This window comes from Ursus maritimus, unplaced genomic scaffold, assembly GCF_017311325.1.
Source record: "Ursus maritimus isolate PB19 unplaced genomic scaffold, ASM1731132v1 scaffold_32, whole genome shotgun sequence".
NCBI classification, from domain to species: Eukaryota; Metazoa; Chordata; class Mammalia; order Carnivora; family Ursidae; genus Ursus; species Ursus maritimus.
This window is the reverse complement of record NW_024425786.1, coordinates 1,178,227-1,194,922: the sequence shown is the minus strand read 5'-3', so window position 1 is coordinate 1,194,922 and position 16,696 is coordinate 1,178,227. Positions and strand designations below refer to the sequence as shown.

At 64.1% G+C, this 16,696-nt stretch overlaps 2 protein-coding genes across 2 annotated transcripts in view; both read left to right on the top strand.

Moving 5' to 3' along the window:
• MORN1 (MORN repeat containing 1) overlaps window positions 1-11,692 on the top strand; it is a 56,914-nt gene extending 45,222 nt beyond the window's left edge. The window contains exons 16-17 of the mRNA XM_040645531.1: window positions 9,482-9,525; window positions 11,361-11,692. Of these exons, the coding sequence (XP_040501465.1) occupies window positions 9,482-9,525; window positions 11,361-11,509 (193 nt within the window). The 3' untranslated portion in view covers window positions 11,510-11,692. The remainder of the gene's footprint in view (window positions 1-9,481; window positions 9,526-11,360) is intronic.
• A 2,428-nt stretch (window positions 11,693-14,120) lies between these two features.
• LOC121106383 (translation initiation factor IF-2-like) overlaps window positions 14,121-16,696 on the top strand; it is a 7,270-nt gene continuing 4,694 nt past the window's right edge. Inside the window, exon 1 of the mRNA XM_040645530.1 lies at window positions 14,121-14,152. Within this exon, the coding sequence (XP_040501464.1) occupies window positions 14,121-14,152 (32 nt within the window). The remainder of the gene's footprint in view (window positions 14,153-16,696) is intronic.

Below are 16,696 nucleotides of genomic sequence, written 5' to 3'. Positions count from 1 at the left end.
CCCCGTCTAAGGTTCATGGGGGCTGCTGCCCCTTCTCCCCGGGGAGCCTGAATCTCCGGGCAGCCCCGCTGACGACTTCCACATATAGGAAGCCTGGAGAGATGTTTCATGGTGAGCTCTGGTGGCTCCTGTGACTAGGGGGGGCGGTGTTTGCAGGCGCAGGTCTGAGCCTTGACGTGCAAAGCCCCACATGGCTGCAGAGCGCCCCCTGAGCCCACCTCCCCCGCCCCGGTCACAGGCTCCGTGTGGCATGTCACCTCTCTCAGACCCCCCCCCACAAAAACTGCCTTCAGGGCCCCCGGCTCTGTGTCCCCGAGTCCCCCTACCCCACCTGGGTGCCTTGTGGTCCCCCGGCCCCCATGCACAGAAGAGTGAGGGGGAGCCTGACCAAGGCCCTCAGCATCTGCCCCCACACCCCCTACGAGCTCTGCTGTGGGGACATGGGCCATCCCGATGTCCCCCCACCAGCTCCTGACTCTGGTTCGGGCACCAGCTCCCCACACCAGCATCCAAACCTGGCTCTTGACCCCTAAAGCCCACCTTTTGGAATTCTAAGAAAACCACCCTTTCTAGTAACCAAGGATGGCTCTGGCAGCTCGGAAGCCCTGGACTTCACACTGGATCTGACCCCCGCCGGGTCGCGGCCAGGTCTCGGGTGTGTGGTTGCCCTCCGGTCTCCCCCCAGAGTCACCTCCACGTGAACGAGAATGGGACCAAGGGAACGAGATGCTCCTGACACTGTGAGCCCCTGAAGCCGCCAGGACCCATGGGGGACGGAGCAGCAGGGAGGGGGCTCTGGAAGCTTCCTGCCACTCGCCAGCGCCAACCTAGCCTGAAGCCACCGCCTCCTGGGGCTGCGGTGCCACCGCACAGACGCCTTGGCTTCCTGGGTTGGCCACCGCTGGGACTTCACTTTCTGTAATGGGGAGCGGGCCTGCGGTGGGGTGCAGGGCCCCATCGGCCCTCCCCCAGATCCCCCCCCGACTTCGTCAGGCCAGCCGGGCATTCTGCATTTCTGGCTGCCTCCCAGTCTAGACTGAGCCCCCTAGAGGGAGGGGCCGTGGGGGAAAAGGGTGGGAGGGGACCGCCCCCAACCCCGTCTCCCCCTATGGCAACAAATGTGCCGCGCCCAAAACAACCCCAGGGACACAGAGCCGTGGGCCCTGGTACCACCATCCCCAGACCACGGGCTCTACCCGGTTCCTCTCACCCCCCAGCGACTCCGGAGCCACCGTCCTTTCCAACCAAGGTTCCCAAAGTTAAGCATTTCCATGGGGGCAAGACGGGGGTGTGTCCAGCTGGCTTCCACACCCAGAAACCCACCACACACTGCCCCCCGCCCAGTGGCCAGCGACTAGGGGCGCCAAGTGAGCCTGCGGGTGTCGGCACCGGGTTCAAGAAGTCCCTCGGGCACTGGGACGGCGGGACCACTGGGCTGACGCGAATGTCCCAGCCATGCTCTGTCTTTGGCGTCTGGGCGTCAGACCCCGAGGTCGGGGATGGGGGAGAAGCCGTCCAGATGGGGTGACCTGAGTGGGGAGCAAGGGTCTGTGGGAGCGGTCCTGGGGGCTGGGCTGCGGGGCTGGGGCCTGGTGGCGCACTGACACAGGCTGGCTGTCCGGCAAGACGGCCTCGGGCGCGCCCTCACCCCCCAGGGGCCCCATGGACAGGAGGCACCTGTGCGTGCTCCGGAACCCCTGGGAAAGCACAGGCCTCGCTGAGCCTCTTGCCGCCGCCGGTCAGCTGTGGACCCTTGTCCATCCCCTCCAATGACCCCTCAAAGCCACGGTAAACCGCACGCTTGTTCACCTACTCACGTGGCCCACAGAGCAGCCCATTATCGCCATCCAGGAGGCTCACACAAGAGAAATGACTGAAGATTAAGAGGGACTCGCCACCCTGTAATTTTGGAGCCTGGCAGAGGTTTGAATCTACGGAAGAAGAGGAGTCCTTTGCCTCTGGTTTCCAACTTTCTGCATAAGTCTGCATCATCTTCAATGTCTAAGAAGAATCACCTTTGTGCATTTTGGTGGAGGGAAGGGAGGTGACGGGTCGGTCAGACGCCGTGGCCAGTAGACTCCCAGCAGCTTCTACCCTCCAGCACACGTGCTCTGACCGCTTATTCTTGGGGTGTGTGCCTGCCCAGGGAAGGGGGCACTCAGGGGCAGCCAAGTGCTAAGAGGCTCAGCCCCCAGCCCACCCGGGCCCCTTGTCACATAGACCCCCACCCAGCCCTGCCTGGCAAAGTCCCAGCCTGGGAGGGGCCTGCGTGTGGATGACGGGGGAGGGGCCCACTAGGGTCCTGAGCCGTCCCAGGGTCCCAGAAGGGGTGTGGCCCCGTCTGACTCCCTTTCCCCCAGGAATGGCGTCCATCAGGACCCTGTCTTCTCCACCATCTCAGAGTCTGGGCCTTGAGTTGCTGCCTCCCCAGCTCTGGTGGGGCTGCTCCAGTCCCCGAGCCCCCGGCGGCAGCCGGTGCCTGCGGGTGAGGCAGCCCGTGGATGGGGCCCCTCGGTGTGGCCGCGGACTGGGCGGGGTGGCGGATGGCCGCGGGAGCTGCACATCTCTCCAGCCCCAGGCAGAGCGTGCCAGTTGCTGGCCAGGCCCAGCCAGGAGCCACGAGGCTGCTTCTCTGTGCCCTCGGCCTGGGGCGAGGCTCCGTCCCCAGGGTCCCCGGGGCCCTGCAGCTGTGCTCCTCGGGCCCAGGCCAGGCCTGGCGGCACAAGCTGGACTTCTGGGCTCACGCCCAGCTCTGGCTCTTCACCGGTCCGGCCTGCCCGACTGGACCCCGCACCCCTGCTGGGGCTGGCACCCCGAGCCTTTCCTCTTTGGGTCCCCGCTGACCCCAGAGCATCACCCGGTCTGCCGCTCTTCCCCGGGAGAGCCCAGTTTCCACCGCTGCGTTCCTGCGGAGACATTCCTGGCACGTCACGGAGTTTCACAACATGACACAGAGCCCTGTCAGTTCCTGAGTGATGTGAGATCGTGTCAGCTGCGAAAGATGGAGTCGATTTCGGAAATGTGGCCGTGAGCTTGCCCAGCCACCCGTGAGAATTCCACTGAAACGGGGCATTCCCCCTCCCTGTGCTCTGTAGTAGGGCAGCCGGGGTGCACAGCCCCACCCGCCAGGACGCCACCAGTCTGCCTGGCGGGGTGTGAGGGCCTCGGGGGCGACCTTGCCCCCGACTGCTCGTTGCCGGCTCAGCACAGGGCCATCCGGAGCCTGGCCCGCTGGCCAGCACAGCCCCTCCCCTGCTCACTCGGAGAAAAATGGGTTTAATTAAGACTTCCGTGATTAGTCATTTAATCAGTCATCAGGCCAACACAGATGGAGCCAATTAATGTTTTTACTTGAATAGATAGTTGGGGCTGGCAGCCCCTCCGCGCAGGGTCGCACAGGTGACTGCTAAGCACCTGACACAGGCCCCCATCCCCTCCATCCTGGGCTCCTCGCTGACCCTGCCCCAGGGACACAGGTCCACCTGCCATCCCCCCTCGTCTGCCCTGGGGCCTGGCCACTGTCCTGTCCACCCCTGGCTGGCCCTACCGAGACCCAGAGATGCTCCGGGCAGAGGCCTCCAGGGTCAGCAGAGACCCAAAGAGAACAGGCTTGGGGTGCCAGCCCCGGCGGGGGTGCAGGGTCCAGTCAGGCAGGCCCGGCCGGTGAAGAGCCAGAGCTGGGCGTGAGCCCAGAAGTCCAGCTTGTGCCGCCAGGCCTGGCCTGGGCCCGCGGAGCACAGCCACAGGCTGGGGACAGAGCCTTGCCCGAGGCCATGGGCACAGAGAAGCAGCCTCGTGGCTCCTGGCTGGGCCTGGGCCGGCAACTGCCGCAGCCACAGGCCTCCCACGGCACCACGGCCACCTCCGGGGGCCAATCCTGGGTGTCCCCCACCCTCTCCCTCCACTCTGTGACCTACACAGGGTGCAGCCCAGGAGGCTGGAGCCATGTGCTTTGAATTGAATCTCCAATGACCCAAAGAACCCCCGCAAGAGGTCTAGGGTGAAGCCCACAGGCCCCTCTGCCCCCAGGCCGCCCCTCCCCACCCTGTTCTGCACACCCAGAGCCCTCCAGCCTTTGGCATGCGCGGGCCCCTCCGCTGGGTTGCAGCCTGCGTCACCTGGGAAAGGGGACTCGCGCGAGTCTGTTGCGCACCAAGAGGAGGGGTGGGTGGATCTCAGGTGGGCCCTGGGGCAGCCCCCCAGGGGTGAGAGCTCCCAAGACAAGAGGCACCATGTTGGGGCTCTGCTCCCCACTGCAACCTGTCCCGGGCGGGTCACCCTTCCCTTGGCCACGGATCCCTCACAGGGCGGGCTCAGCCTCTGCCTCCCTGTCCCATGGCTGGCGGCCCCTCTGGGTGTGTTCATGGAAAACCCGAGATAGGCGCATTGAGGACTTTCTCTACTTCCTCCCAAACTTTAAAGATGGAGAAATGAGCCCTGTCTCGTCCGAGCAGGAATAATAAACGGAAGCAGGTGTGAGGGACGGGCGGGAACAGCTGGGCTGGTGCTCTGGCCACCCTCATCCCCCCCACGGCACAGCGGGGACGTTTCCCGCCGCAGCAGACGGAGGGCTGGCAGCAGGCAGGGCCTCAACCCTCCACACCCGTGGCAGGCCGCCCGGCAGGCCACTCCCCCCCAGCAAGGGAGCAGGCACCCCCTGCGGGCTTTCTGGGTCCAGAGTGGACTGCCCACCGGGGACAGGGGCCCCCAAATGGTCCTTAGAGCCCCCACCCACCCACGTGCCCCCCGGGTCTAGGCTGAGATTCCCCAAAATCTGCAGTGCGTCTGCCGCCCCTCTTCCGCCTGTGTGTGCGGGGGGCCTCACATGGAGGGGCCGCGGTGGCAGCGTAACCCCAGTCCCACTGTGAGCTTGGGCCCCACAGAGCAGACCACTCTCTGCAGCCCGGGGCTGTGCTGTCTGGGAGAGAAGCCGGGGCCGCACGCCGTGGCTCTCACTGGGGCCCCGCGGTCCTGAACCTCTTGTTTCTCGGGGGTCCCCAGGAAGCCGTGCAGTGCTTTCCAGCTCAGCCCCAGATCCAGGCCAGCCATGCTCCCGCAGTTAACGGACTGTTCTAATTTTGGGACTTTCTTATGGGCTCTCTGTGGGGGCCACAGAAAGCCCCCGGGGCTTGCTTCCCACGTGAGCAGGTCAGGAGAGCCTGGGAAGCTTCTCTGCCAGCCACACACGCTCCGGTGGCAGTTTCCCTAATCTGTGTCTTGACGGGCACTTGACTCCATGGCTCCCAGGTTCCCTAAGCCAGCACATCCCATTAGCACAGGAGGACAGCCGTGAGGCCCACATACCGTGGGCAGAGGCCAGGATCCTGGGCCTTGACCCACATTTCCCCGGACGAGGGAGCTCTCCCCTAGGCAGGATGTGGGAAGGGGTCCCTGTACCCTCTTGCCCTGGGTGGGCCATGGACCCATTGGTCGCCATGCCAGGTGAAGTGTCAGGGGACCCCCACCCCACAGCGTGCCCCCTTCACAGCTTGAAGACCAGTGACCACAAGGGTCAGGACCAGGCCTGTGCCCCCAGCCCCCTGCCTCCCAGTCTGATCTTCGGCCAATGGGCCTCCTGTGTCTAACCATAGGGCCACCAAGCCCACAGCTGTGTCAGTCCCTCGGTGGACCTGTGGGAGGAGAGGCCCAGGTCCCCTGGGCTATTGGAGAGCTTCGGCTCACCCAAGGGAACCCCCTTCTCTTTGCCACTCACCGCGTGCTTGGCTGTGGGGTCTTGACAGCCCCTCCCCAGCTGCCTCTCTCTGTTCAGCCACCCAGTAAAAGGACAAGCACACAGGTTCCAGCCCAGCTGGGCCAGGCTCTGGCTGATGGGCCTCAGGCTTCCTCTCCACTCATGGCCATTTCTTCAACTCTGCCAATTTGTTCTCCCCACCCAGGCCATGCAGAGAAGCACTGAGAAGCCACACGTCCCGGAGCTGGCCCGTGGCCCCCATGCCCTGGCCAGGCTGCTGTGGGCATCGCCTCACTGACAGTTTTGCTTAGTGTCAGACGTGCTCATGGTAATTCCAGTGGAACAAAGTCCCCAGGCACATCCCTGGGGGGCCTTGTGACTTTTCAGTGCAGTCCTGACACACGCCTGTCCTGGAGGAAGTGGGGTCAGGAGAGCCTGTCGAGGTCACGTGGCTCAGATAGGACATTCTCAGGGCCTAAGGAAGGGGAAAGACATGGGGTCCTGGGGAGCATCAGGGCAGCTTGCTGAGGGGACGCTGGACTGGGGAGCCACTCACATAGTTGCGCACCTAACAGGAGCTTGCGGGTTACCTCGTTGACCTTGGCTGGAGGCCATGCAGTTCCCCTCCTGGTGCTAGCTTGGCCGTGCATCCCATGGGGCAGGCAGAAGGTGGGACCCACAAGGCCTTGTGGGGCCTGGGAGACCCACCATGGGAGCCTCACTACAGACGATTCACTAGGACCAGGCCCCACCTCACAGGGCCACAAGCAGGCAGGACAAGATGCCATTTGAGGGCCCTCGAAGGACCTCCCCAGATAGCAGGGGCAGAGGCCTCATGCTCTGCCCTCCACCGGGAGCCCCAGGCCTTCGGGACTGACCACGGAGACATGAGCTGCGGCCATCGGGCACCACATCTCCGTTTGTCTAAGGTACGGGAACAGGCTTCTGCTTCAGGCCAGAATGAAGTGCAAGGGGCTGGATTTGCCCCCCACAGCTATGCAAGAAACAAGCTGGACAAGATCCAGGAAACAGCAGCCAGCCTGCGAGGCCCCAGCTCACTTCCTGCGCATTTCCAGCTGTGGTGCAGGGAGGGGACCCCGCAGGTCCAGGGGTCCCCCCAAGGGCAGAGATGGAGCTGGGAGTCCGAGGAAGCCAAGGCAGCTAGAGTCTGCAGGAGGGAGCCCAGGAGAGGAGCGCATCCTGGAGAGATCTGCAGAGCGTGAGGAACGTGCTTCGGGCCGGGAAACCGCGGAGACGGTCACAGAGTCCTGCCCAGAGCTCACACGGGGCTGTGGGGAGTGCTTGGTCCGGCGGGCAGTCCGGACGACCTCTGGATTCACAGGACATCAGAAGAGTATCTAGTAGTGGGGACTAATGAAGCCTACCTTGAACCCCACCTAACAGACCGTAAAAGCCAGACCCAAAAGGATCAAACCATCTCTAAGTAACCGAAGAGCATCAAGAAGGTAAGACCACAAAGTATCCAGTAGCCAGGACGGTAAGACTCACCATGTCTGACACCGACCCCAGATGACCAGGCACACAAAGAAAGCAGGAAAGTACAACCCGTAACAAGGAAAAATAAACCAATCAAAGCCAACCCAGAAATGACACAGACGGGGACGTGAAGCACCGTGAGTGGACTGTGCGTGTCCAGCGGGGAAGACGGGCCACGCTCGGCGCACACGGGAGGCGCGAAGGAGTGGAACCACCCACTGGAGCTGAAAGACGTGGGCAGGGACGGGGGGGAAGGAAAGGAGAGCCGTGAGCTTGCAGGCACAGCCATAGAAAGCCCCCAAACGAAACCCAGAAAGGAAAGCGACTGAACGTCACGCACAGGGCGTTCTGTCCGACGACTCCTCTCGGCCAAGCACGCGTCCCATCAGAGGCTCCCAAGCACTGCAGGAGAGCACGTGACAGAAGAAACAAAGAAACGGTGGCCAAACTGTGTTCAAACTGGATGACAAACAGACCAGTGGACTCCAGACACAAGGAACCCCAAGCACAGGAAGCTTGAGGACAAGGACGCCAGCTGCAGATAAAGAGAAAATGCAGGACACCGCGCGGGGCCGCAGCTCCATTCCAGCGCCCAGCGCCCAGCCCCTGCCCACCCGCCGCCGGCTCCCGAGCCTGCCCCGGAGACCCGCCAGCTCTCCCGGCTCTGGTCACCCTTGAACCCTGGAGGCTCTGCCGGCTACTGGGTACACAGTCCGTGCCGGTCGGCGTCCCCGCTCTCAAGCAGAAGGCCCAGCGGTGCGTCTCTTGACCCGCCACCACCCGGGCCCCCAGGGCACCGTGTCGTCCCCCCCCCAGGTCCCCTAGGGCACCGTGTCCCCACCTCGCCCAGCTTGGAGAGCCCTCCCGCTAATCTACGCCTCGGGCATCTCCTCACACCGAGGCTCCCCAGCTCTTTCCCAACTCTGCTTCTGCCTTCTCGAAGCCCCGGGGGTTCTGTAGAAACTCTCAGGATTCTTGTAACCCCGTCTATTTCTCTGGAAGCTGGCAGGCTGACAGACTCTGGTTATTCTTAGTGCTGAATTATTTATCTGCATTCCCCTCCTCACCCACACTTCAGAATTTGTAACGTGGCTCCTGGGTCCAGGCCAAGGCCCATTTTCCCCCACTTGAAATGAAGTAATTTTAAAATCTTTTGTCTTTAATTTTTTATCACCCAAACCATGCCTGTGGTAATTACGCTTGGCAAGGGGTCGGAGCCTGGCGGGTGGCCAAGCCGATGCCAGGGAGCCCCTGTCCTCCACCCCCACGCCCACCCCCGGCTCCGACGACAGGAAAGCTCCAGCCACAGAGGGTGGGGCGAGGAGGAGTCCCCCAGCTCCCCCCAAGTCCCACTGGATAGTTAATTCGGGGCGAAGCCCAGCTCGCCGTGCTCGGGGCCTCCGTCCCACCAGGAAAGTGCATCCAGCAGCTGGAGGGTTCGGGGGCAGCCACACCGCACAGGCTCCCCCGTCGCGCGGGGACGGCAGGGAGGCGGCTGAGGGCCTGACCCAGGGCAGAAGCTGATGACGTGTGCCAGGCGTCCTCACCAGCACGCGGCACGTCCCCCTGGGCAGGCGACCGCCGCTGTGGGCAGGCGGAGCGGACGCATCACCACGCACCGCACCACGGAGAGGAGAACCTCTGGTCGGGTCAGAGCTGCCTTGGGCTGCCCACCAGGGCCCTCTTGTGGCTGCCGTGGCCGGAAGTGAGGGTCTCTGTGCCTCAGACTCGGGGCCGGGCCCACCCCTCCTGTCTCTGCCTGGTACCTTTTCTGTCCCTTCCCACGAGTCCCCCAGGTAACAGTGGCCTTCAGTCCTCCTGAGGGGGACCCAAGGGGACACACCAGTGCCCCACGGCCCCACCTCCCACGGAGCCCAGCTGCCACTGAAATATTAATGCCAGACGCAGCGGCCCCGGCGCGTCAGCCCTTTCCTGAGCGGCTCCCCTGCCCGGCGTCGGGCAGCCTTTGCACACGGAAGCCGCGCTTCGGCTCTGCACGCGGCTGCGCAGGCTGTGGAAACGGCGAGCTTGTGAGGCTCTGGCTCCAGCCTCTGTCCGTGGGCACGTTCCGGTGTAGACAGGAAGACACCGGCAGAAGGTCAGAGAGCTGCCCCCAGGGGTTGAGCCCGCTGCCCTCAGGAGACAGAAGTGGGGCCTCAGAGGACAGGAGGGTCGCAGCTGTGCCCATGTGGGGCCAGCAGGCCGGGACTGCGGCGTCCCTGCTGTTCTCGGGGCTGCCATCTTGGGGGCCTCGGGCGGCCATTCAGGGGTTTTCTTGTCTTCTCCCTGCAGGCCTGACGGGGCCACGGCCGAGCCAGTAGCAGCAGCCTTCCCAGGTAGGTGGGCGGGAGGAGGACTCCGTCGAGCGGGCCAAGGCCACCTGTCACCCCACAATCCACATGTATCATAGTTGTGGACCTTTTGGAAAAACTCCCTTCCCCTGAACACGCCCCTAAATTCAACACTCATCTTGGCGAGGGCAGCCAGGGGATCAGAGAGGGCAGCTCCCAGCCTGGCCGCCCCCCACGCCACCCCAGGCAGCCCCAGAGGCACCAGAGATGGAGGGGGTGTGGATGGGCCCAGGGCCTCCGAAAGGCCCTCTCCAGCCTCCCTCCCTTCAGATGGCTGTGGGCAGGGGCAGGGTATGGTGGAGGGGTGTTTACCCATCTGGGGTGCCATTCTGTCCCCACAGGCAAAGCAAATGTCCCCGTTCCTTGTGTCCAGGGTCCCGATTGGAAGGCTGTCAGGCCCCCAGGTCTGGGCCCCCTCTGATCCCGTGAGCATTTGGGAGTGTTAGCAGGGCCCGTGGCCCCTGAGCCCACCTTATTCAGGAGGAGGACTGAGTCCCGGGCAGGGCCCTCCACATCCCCCTTTGGGCACTGTGGGACCGGCCAGTAGAGCCGGGGCTGAGCTCACTGAGCCCCAGGAGGAGGTGGTGAGGGTGGGCAGGGGGGACGCCCCCACACTAAGTTGGGAGGGGCCCAGGGATTGCCCGGAGGAGGGCCAGGCCCCGAGGAGGGCGAGGCCCCGAGGAGCAGCAGTGTCCAGACCGGGAGGGGCAACGCCAGCGGGTGGCCAAGCCCCTGACATGCGGGCCTCGCCGTCTCTGTGGGGACGCCGGGCACAGGGCCCACGACCAGCCCATGTGGGCCAGGCCTTGGGTGGCCACCAGCCAGACCCTCTCCCAGCTTCTGGGAGAAGAGCGTCAGGAGCGAGGTCAGACGAGGGCTGGGCTGGGTTCTGCGGCCGCTGCCCACTGAGCCCTGCTCCCCAGCCAGCACCGCTGGCCTGCTGGCCGCAGGCTGGTGGAGCTGTGTTCCTGGGAACACCTAGAAACCGCGCTGCTTGGAAACACTGTGGCGTTGCCATGCACGGCGTCTCCTCCAGGCCAGCCAGGGAGGCCTGGTGCCCCGGGCTGCGGAATGTGGGCCCCCTCCCAGGCCCCCCGAGTTGCTGAAGGAACTGACTCAGAGCCCAGCAAATTCCTGCCGCCGAGGCCCTTTCTCCTCCTGCCCCGGGAACGCGCGGTGTCCGCAGGGCGCAGCAAGGAGAGGGCCTGCTTTCCAGACCGGGGCGCTGGAATGTTCTCTCTGACGGTGCGAGCCGACTCCTGCGCCCCATTTCAGCGGCGGCCGCATTCCTGGTGTGAGCCCGGGCCAGCCCAGCGAGCTTTTTCCACGCTCCGGTGCCAGCCCCCTGGGCTCGGGGGCGGGGAGAGGACGGTTTCTATGGTAACCGCACTTTCTGTTATGTCTTATTTTCTTTTCTATGCTTTCTCCAACTTTGGAGCTCTGCAGACAGTTCACAGACTGCAAGAGGGGAAGCGCTTCTCCTCCTGCGCCGGCGGCCCTCCTACCCCAGCCCGTAGCTGGCCAGGCCGCGTGTCTTAAGAGTCTCCATTGTTTAAAAAAAACATTTTAGAGGAAACAAATTCTTTTTCTCCTAAAAAGATAGGGAGTATTTTCAAAAGAGTCCTTGCACTCAGCCGTGCAGCCCCATCAGCCCGGTCCCGGGGTCACCGGCCGAGGAGAAGTCCCAGAGCCCCCAGTGGGTCCCAGGGTCCCAGAAAGGGTGTGCGGGTGGACAGAAGCCAAGGCTGGGGAGAGGCAGGGGCAGGAGCCTGGGCAGCTGGGGCCCCTGGGGGCCGCGTCTCAGCGCCCGTCTTTTGCAGGGGAGTATGTCGTCATGATCCGCGATGTGACCAACCCTCCCTTCCTGGGACACACGCTGCCCACCGCCTTCAAACACCTTCGGGTCTTGGGGAAGGGGACGGACAAGCAGCCCCGCGTCCCTGGAGAAGGCCCCAAATCCCCGAGATAGGAGAGCCACCCCCATGCACCTGACAGCCACCAGTGTCCCCCTCAGGACACCATCCTCATCTGAATGGGAGGAAAAGCCGCCTGTGCTCTGCGGGGCTCCTTCCTGCACTTCCCAGGGGCGCTGAGCAGGGGCCGGAGGGCCGCCTGCACGTATCCCACGGCTCAATAAACAGCTCAGCAGCGACTCCGACTCCGGAGAGGTGCCTGACCCAGACCGCAAGCCCCCTCCCACAGCCAGGAGCCCCAAGGAGGCTCAGCGGGTGATCGCCAGGCTCCCCTCTGGCTGGCACCTCCACTCCCCAGGGGGAGCCCAGGCCAGGCCGGGGAGGGGGCCATCTGGTCCCCCCACCACGGAATCCGGCAACGAAGCCGGCCCTACCTCCCACCCACCGTCCAGGCCTTGGAGGCGGCCCGGCCGGGGACATGGGGACCGCTGCCAAATGAGAGATAAGAGGCGGCAGCAGGTGATCGGTTTTCCGGAAGGAGCTTCGTGTCTGGGGGGCACTTCCTGGATTTTCCAGCTGCCTCTGAAACACGGCCCGGGCCTGGGCGCAGGGAGACGCCCGGAGGCTGCAACGGGCTGGCTGGGACGGGGCCTCCTTCCACCTCCACCGAGCGGGCCAGAGCCAGGATCCAGGGCCTCCGCCTGGCTCCTGCATCCCTGGCCCCTGGGGCTCACCCCGTGCCCACCCTGTGCTGGCTGGAGCTAGGCTTGGCCCTCGCTGCGAAGCCCACCACCTCTTCTTCGTCCTTCTCAGAGGAATGAAGAACGGGGTGGGAGCATCCAGCCCCCAGCTGCAAGCAGCACACTGCTGCTTCCCACCCGGACACCCCACAGACCCCACACCCCCCCACCCCCGTCCAGTGCGCACTTCCCTCCTACGCTGGCCTCTGCACCCTGCTCCCACCCTCTGGGATGGGGCCCCCACCCCTCCCTCAAGGCCCCCCACACAGTCCCTGCACCCACACAGCGGCCGCTCCCTCGTGTTTCTGACGGGCCCCCCGCTGCCCCCCGGTCTTCGTTGCTCAGACACAACTGTTTGGCTTCTGCCTCTGCTTCTCTCCCTTCCTGTGGTCCATGGCAGGTCTGCTTCAAAGTGCATCCCCGGCCCGACGCCATCCCCGCACTCTCCCAAGCTCTGCAGACAGCAGGTGCTGCCCCAGCTCACCCCCCAAGTCTGTGCCAGGACCTGCAGCCTGAGCAGGACCTGCAGCTCTGGTCCCATGCTCACTGCCCTCCTCTCCTGCTGCTCCCCCCGGCTCTCTGCGTTCCACTCACACGGCCCCTGCAGCTCCTCTGTCCTGCCAGCATGTTTCTGCCTCAGGGCCTTTGCATGTGTTCTTCCCTCCACCTAGACTGCTCACCTCCCAGATGCCACCTTCTCACACGAGGCCTTCCTTGACCACCAGTTCTGAAGCCTCCCGCCACCTTCAGCAAACATGTCCTGCTCCCTCCCCGCCTCACGTGGTCTGCACAGGTCAGGGGCTGACATGCCGCGCACTGCCCTTGTCTGCTTTGCAACCTCCAAAGGGAGGCATTTATTTGGTCCGTTTGTTCACTTGTGTAGCCTCAGCATCGAGCACAGTGTGTGACCCTTAGGAGGCCCTTGGCAAATATTTGTTGAATGGATGGGTGAATGTGGAGCCCCTAACTCTATGCCAGGCAGAATAGGAGGCACCGGAGACAAATTGGGCAAAGGAGGTGTGCAGGGAGACTGGTAGCTGAATAACTGGATGGACGGATGGACGGATGGGCGGATGGGTGGACGGATGGACGGATGGACAGTGGTTGGGTAGATGGGAGTGTGGATAAATGGACGGATGAGTACACGCATGGACAGACAGACGGATACATGGATGGGTGGTCAGGTGGGAGGATGGTGCAGAATGGAGGGAACTGTGGGCGGGTGGAATGGAAGTTCGTCCGTAGGAAGCAGGTTCACGTGGACTAGTTGTGTTCTTAATAAGGCAAGAGCCAGCAGAGGAGGAAAGGGTCCCTACATCAAAACCAACCCAAAGCCAGAGAGCCTTTCACACCCCTGGCCGCTGTCCCCTCCCTGTTCTTTGCCCTCCCTGCTCTTCTCTTGGTAGGTTTCTCATCCAGTTTGGCCTCAGTAGGCCTGAAGCAGTTCATGGCTGGGGGACTGGTCAGCCCAGCTGACCCTCTACCCCTTGCCCAGTCCTGGCCTTCAGACCCGGTGGAACAGCGCTAGGGGCCAGCCTGGACCACAGCGGCAGGCCCCCAGGAGACACAAGAGTCAGCAAGGGAAAGGGGCTTCAGAACCTCCACGACTGGGGAACTGAGGTAATTCTGAGCCTGAGGTGTGGGGTGGCAGCCGTGCCCCCGGGGTGGAAGCTGCGTCCGCCAGCCTTCTGGTTCCCTGGGCTCAGGGCGCCATAGATGTGGCCAGCCTGGCTCAGCTGGCTTCTGCCTCTGACTGGCCCTCAGGAAGGGACAGACTGCCGGTGTCCCCAGCAGTGAGTCCCCAGAGAGGATCCAGTCCCGGGACCCACAGACTCCTAGGTCAGAGTGCCTGGGCCTAAGGGGGGGCGTCCTGCCCAAAGCGCAGGGAGGCAGATGGGGGGCTGCGTCCACACGCGTCCGCGTCAACATGGGGGCAGAGCCCCTCGTGGACAGCCAGGGGTCAGGAGGGCCACACACTCCAGAGTCCCCCAACTTTGTCTGGGCTTCACCATCCGCCCAAGTCTGCCCCTGAGGCTCGGCAAGTCGCTCTGTGGCTCTTTCTTCTTTTCCAGATGAAACCACACTTCTGTCAAAAGAAAGAAAAAGAGAGAGAGAGAGAGAAAGAAAGAGAGAGAGGAAAGAAGAAAGAAAGAAAGAAAGAAAGAAAGAAAGAAAGAAAGAAAGAAAGAAAGAAAGAAAGAAAGAGAGAAAGAAAGAAAGATGTTTGAGTTTAGGAAGAAAAGTGTGCTGGGCACAGAAGCGGCTGCTGTGTTTCCCAGCTGGTCCAGGGGGTCCTTCAGTATTTCTTTCCAAATCAGCACGGCGGGGTTCGCCACAAAGCCCGGGGTACGAGCTCAGAGTCAGTGCCCTGAACAGACCGAGGCCCCCGGAGCCCTGGACGCGGGGGGTGGAGGGGTAGTCCGCCCCCTCAGCCCCTTCGCAGACCTGGAGCGAAGCCAGCTCTGCAGGCCTGCAGACACGCGGCCAGGGCAACCTCCTACTTTCCAGACATCTGGACAAACCCGAGAGCGGGCTCTCCGCATCCCCGCACCTCACCGGCTTCCTGGCAGGGCAGCTGGGGTCCGCGGGGGCAGGAGCCACTCAGCGAGGCCTGGGGAGAGCTCAGTCCCCATGGACGCGTGTCTGGGTGGGATGGGGTCCCTTGCCTGTCCCATTGCCCCCCTCTGCTGGGAGGCCTGGGTGAGGGTGCCTCTGAGCCAGTGACTAGCAAGTCTTCCAGGGACTTTGCCTGGGGCTCCCGTGCACGTCCGCCGATGGCGTGGGGACCGCTGGGTGGGCGCCACGGGCAGCGGCTCTTACCCTGACCAGATCCCTCGTCCTCACACTGTGTCCCACAGACAAACCCACAAGAAATTTGAATTCTCAAAAAAAAAGGAGAAGAGGGAGGGTCAGCAGGGCCCTGGCCACAGACACTGGTCTGGCCATCAGATCCGCCAGGGGAGGGGCTGAGCGGGAGAGGCACCGTGGCCTGGGCCCTCTGGGGCAACGCGGCAGATACAGCGACCGTCCTGGGGTAGGACAGAGCCTCGGGTGGGGAGCCTGGGGGACAGCTCCCCCCACCTGGAACTGTAAGCACTGGCAGCCCACCTGTGACATGGGTCATCAGTAGGGGAAGGAGGGGCCTCAGCCGGGTCGCCGCTCCCCGAGTCCGGGCAGGGCAGCGTCAGTGCAGTCCCAGTGGGCTGGGAGGCAGCGCGGATCATGCCCGGGGCCTGACCGAGTGGCCATCGGACAGCACACACAGCCCCCTCTGGCACGGGCTCCATCAGGCCCTCCCCAGAGACCCCACGGGCCTCTCCTTAGAGGAAGGCAGGCTTCTCCGCGCCTCGCTGGAACCAGCAGCCAGTAGGCCCCAAAGCCACCCCTGCCTCTGGGCTGGGCTGGCCGGCAGGGGTTGGTAGAGGGGGTGGCGGGCGTGAGGCGGCCCCCGCATGCCTTACACTCCAGAAGCAACTCAGCCCCCGGGCTTGGGGAGGAGGCTCTGGTCCCAGCAGGGTCTAGAGTGCGACGGAAAGCCTTCTCTCCTGGCCCGTCTCTCCCCGGTGTCCCCCCTCCTGCCGTGCACTGGCTTAGCGGACACTTACAGCGACAACCCCACACTGAGCGCCTGGCCAGGTACGGCCTTGGAGAGAACATACTCGTTCTTCATGAGAAGCTCTCCAGCCAGAGTCAGAGCCAGAGAAACAGACAGCTCAGAGATCAGGGAGACAGATCAGTGCCTGTCCCTCTCTGCCCGGCCCCCCTCCCAGCAGGGTCTTGGCAGTGCGATGTCTCAGACCACCCCTCGCCAGCCTGGCATCCGGCACAGGACAGAGCCCCCCCTCCCACTGGGCTCCACCTGGCACAGACAGCTCGCCCAGCCTCCTCCCCGCCGGCCGGCCGGTCACCCAGGACGCTCCTGCGGGAGGCCTCCCCTCCGCAAAGCCTGGGCAGGCCGCCTGGTCTCGGTGCCAGGAGGGTGGCAAGGCCAGCTGTGTCAAGCTCCCCCTCCTGGGCAGGGCTTCCTGAGGGGTCCCTGTGAGGCCTGGCTCTGTCTGCCCCATGTGGCCCCCAGTTCCTCAGTCCTGCGTGAGTGTCAGAGGGAGTCACTGGGCCTGCTTCAGCCAGACCATCTCAGGGCGGGCAGCTCTCAGCACCGGTAACGGTCACAGCTGCATGGGGCCGTCCGCTTCCTGCTCCTGTCCCCTCAAGGCAGGACACAGCCACTGACAGCCAGCCCACAGCCCTCTCTGACGGAAAAGGCCGGGCCACAGCAGGCACAGGACACCTTGGGAGCCAGATGGGGGCCTCAGCAGGTGGGGAGGAACTGCCCTGAGTCCTCTGCCCATCAGGTAACCCTGGGGCCCAGAGCCTCAGGCCTGGGACCGCTGATCCCTCCACAAGCCTAGGGGGTGGCCAGGGGGAGTGAGTGGGCCAGGCGGCAACCCATACTGGCCAAAGCTGCCCCGGCCTGGGCTCCTCTTGGCACGAGGCCTTGGGTGT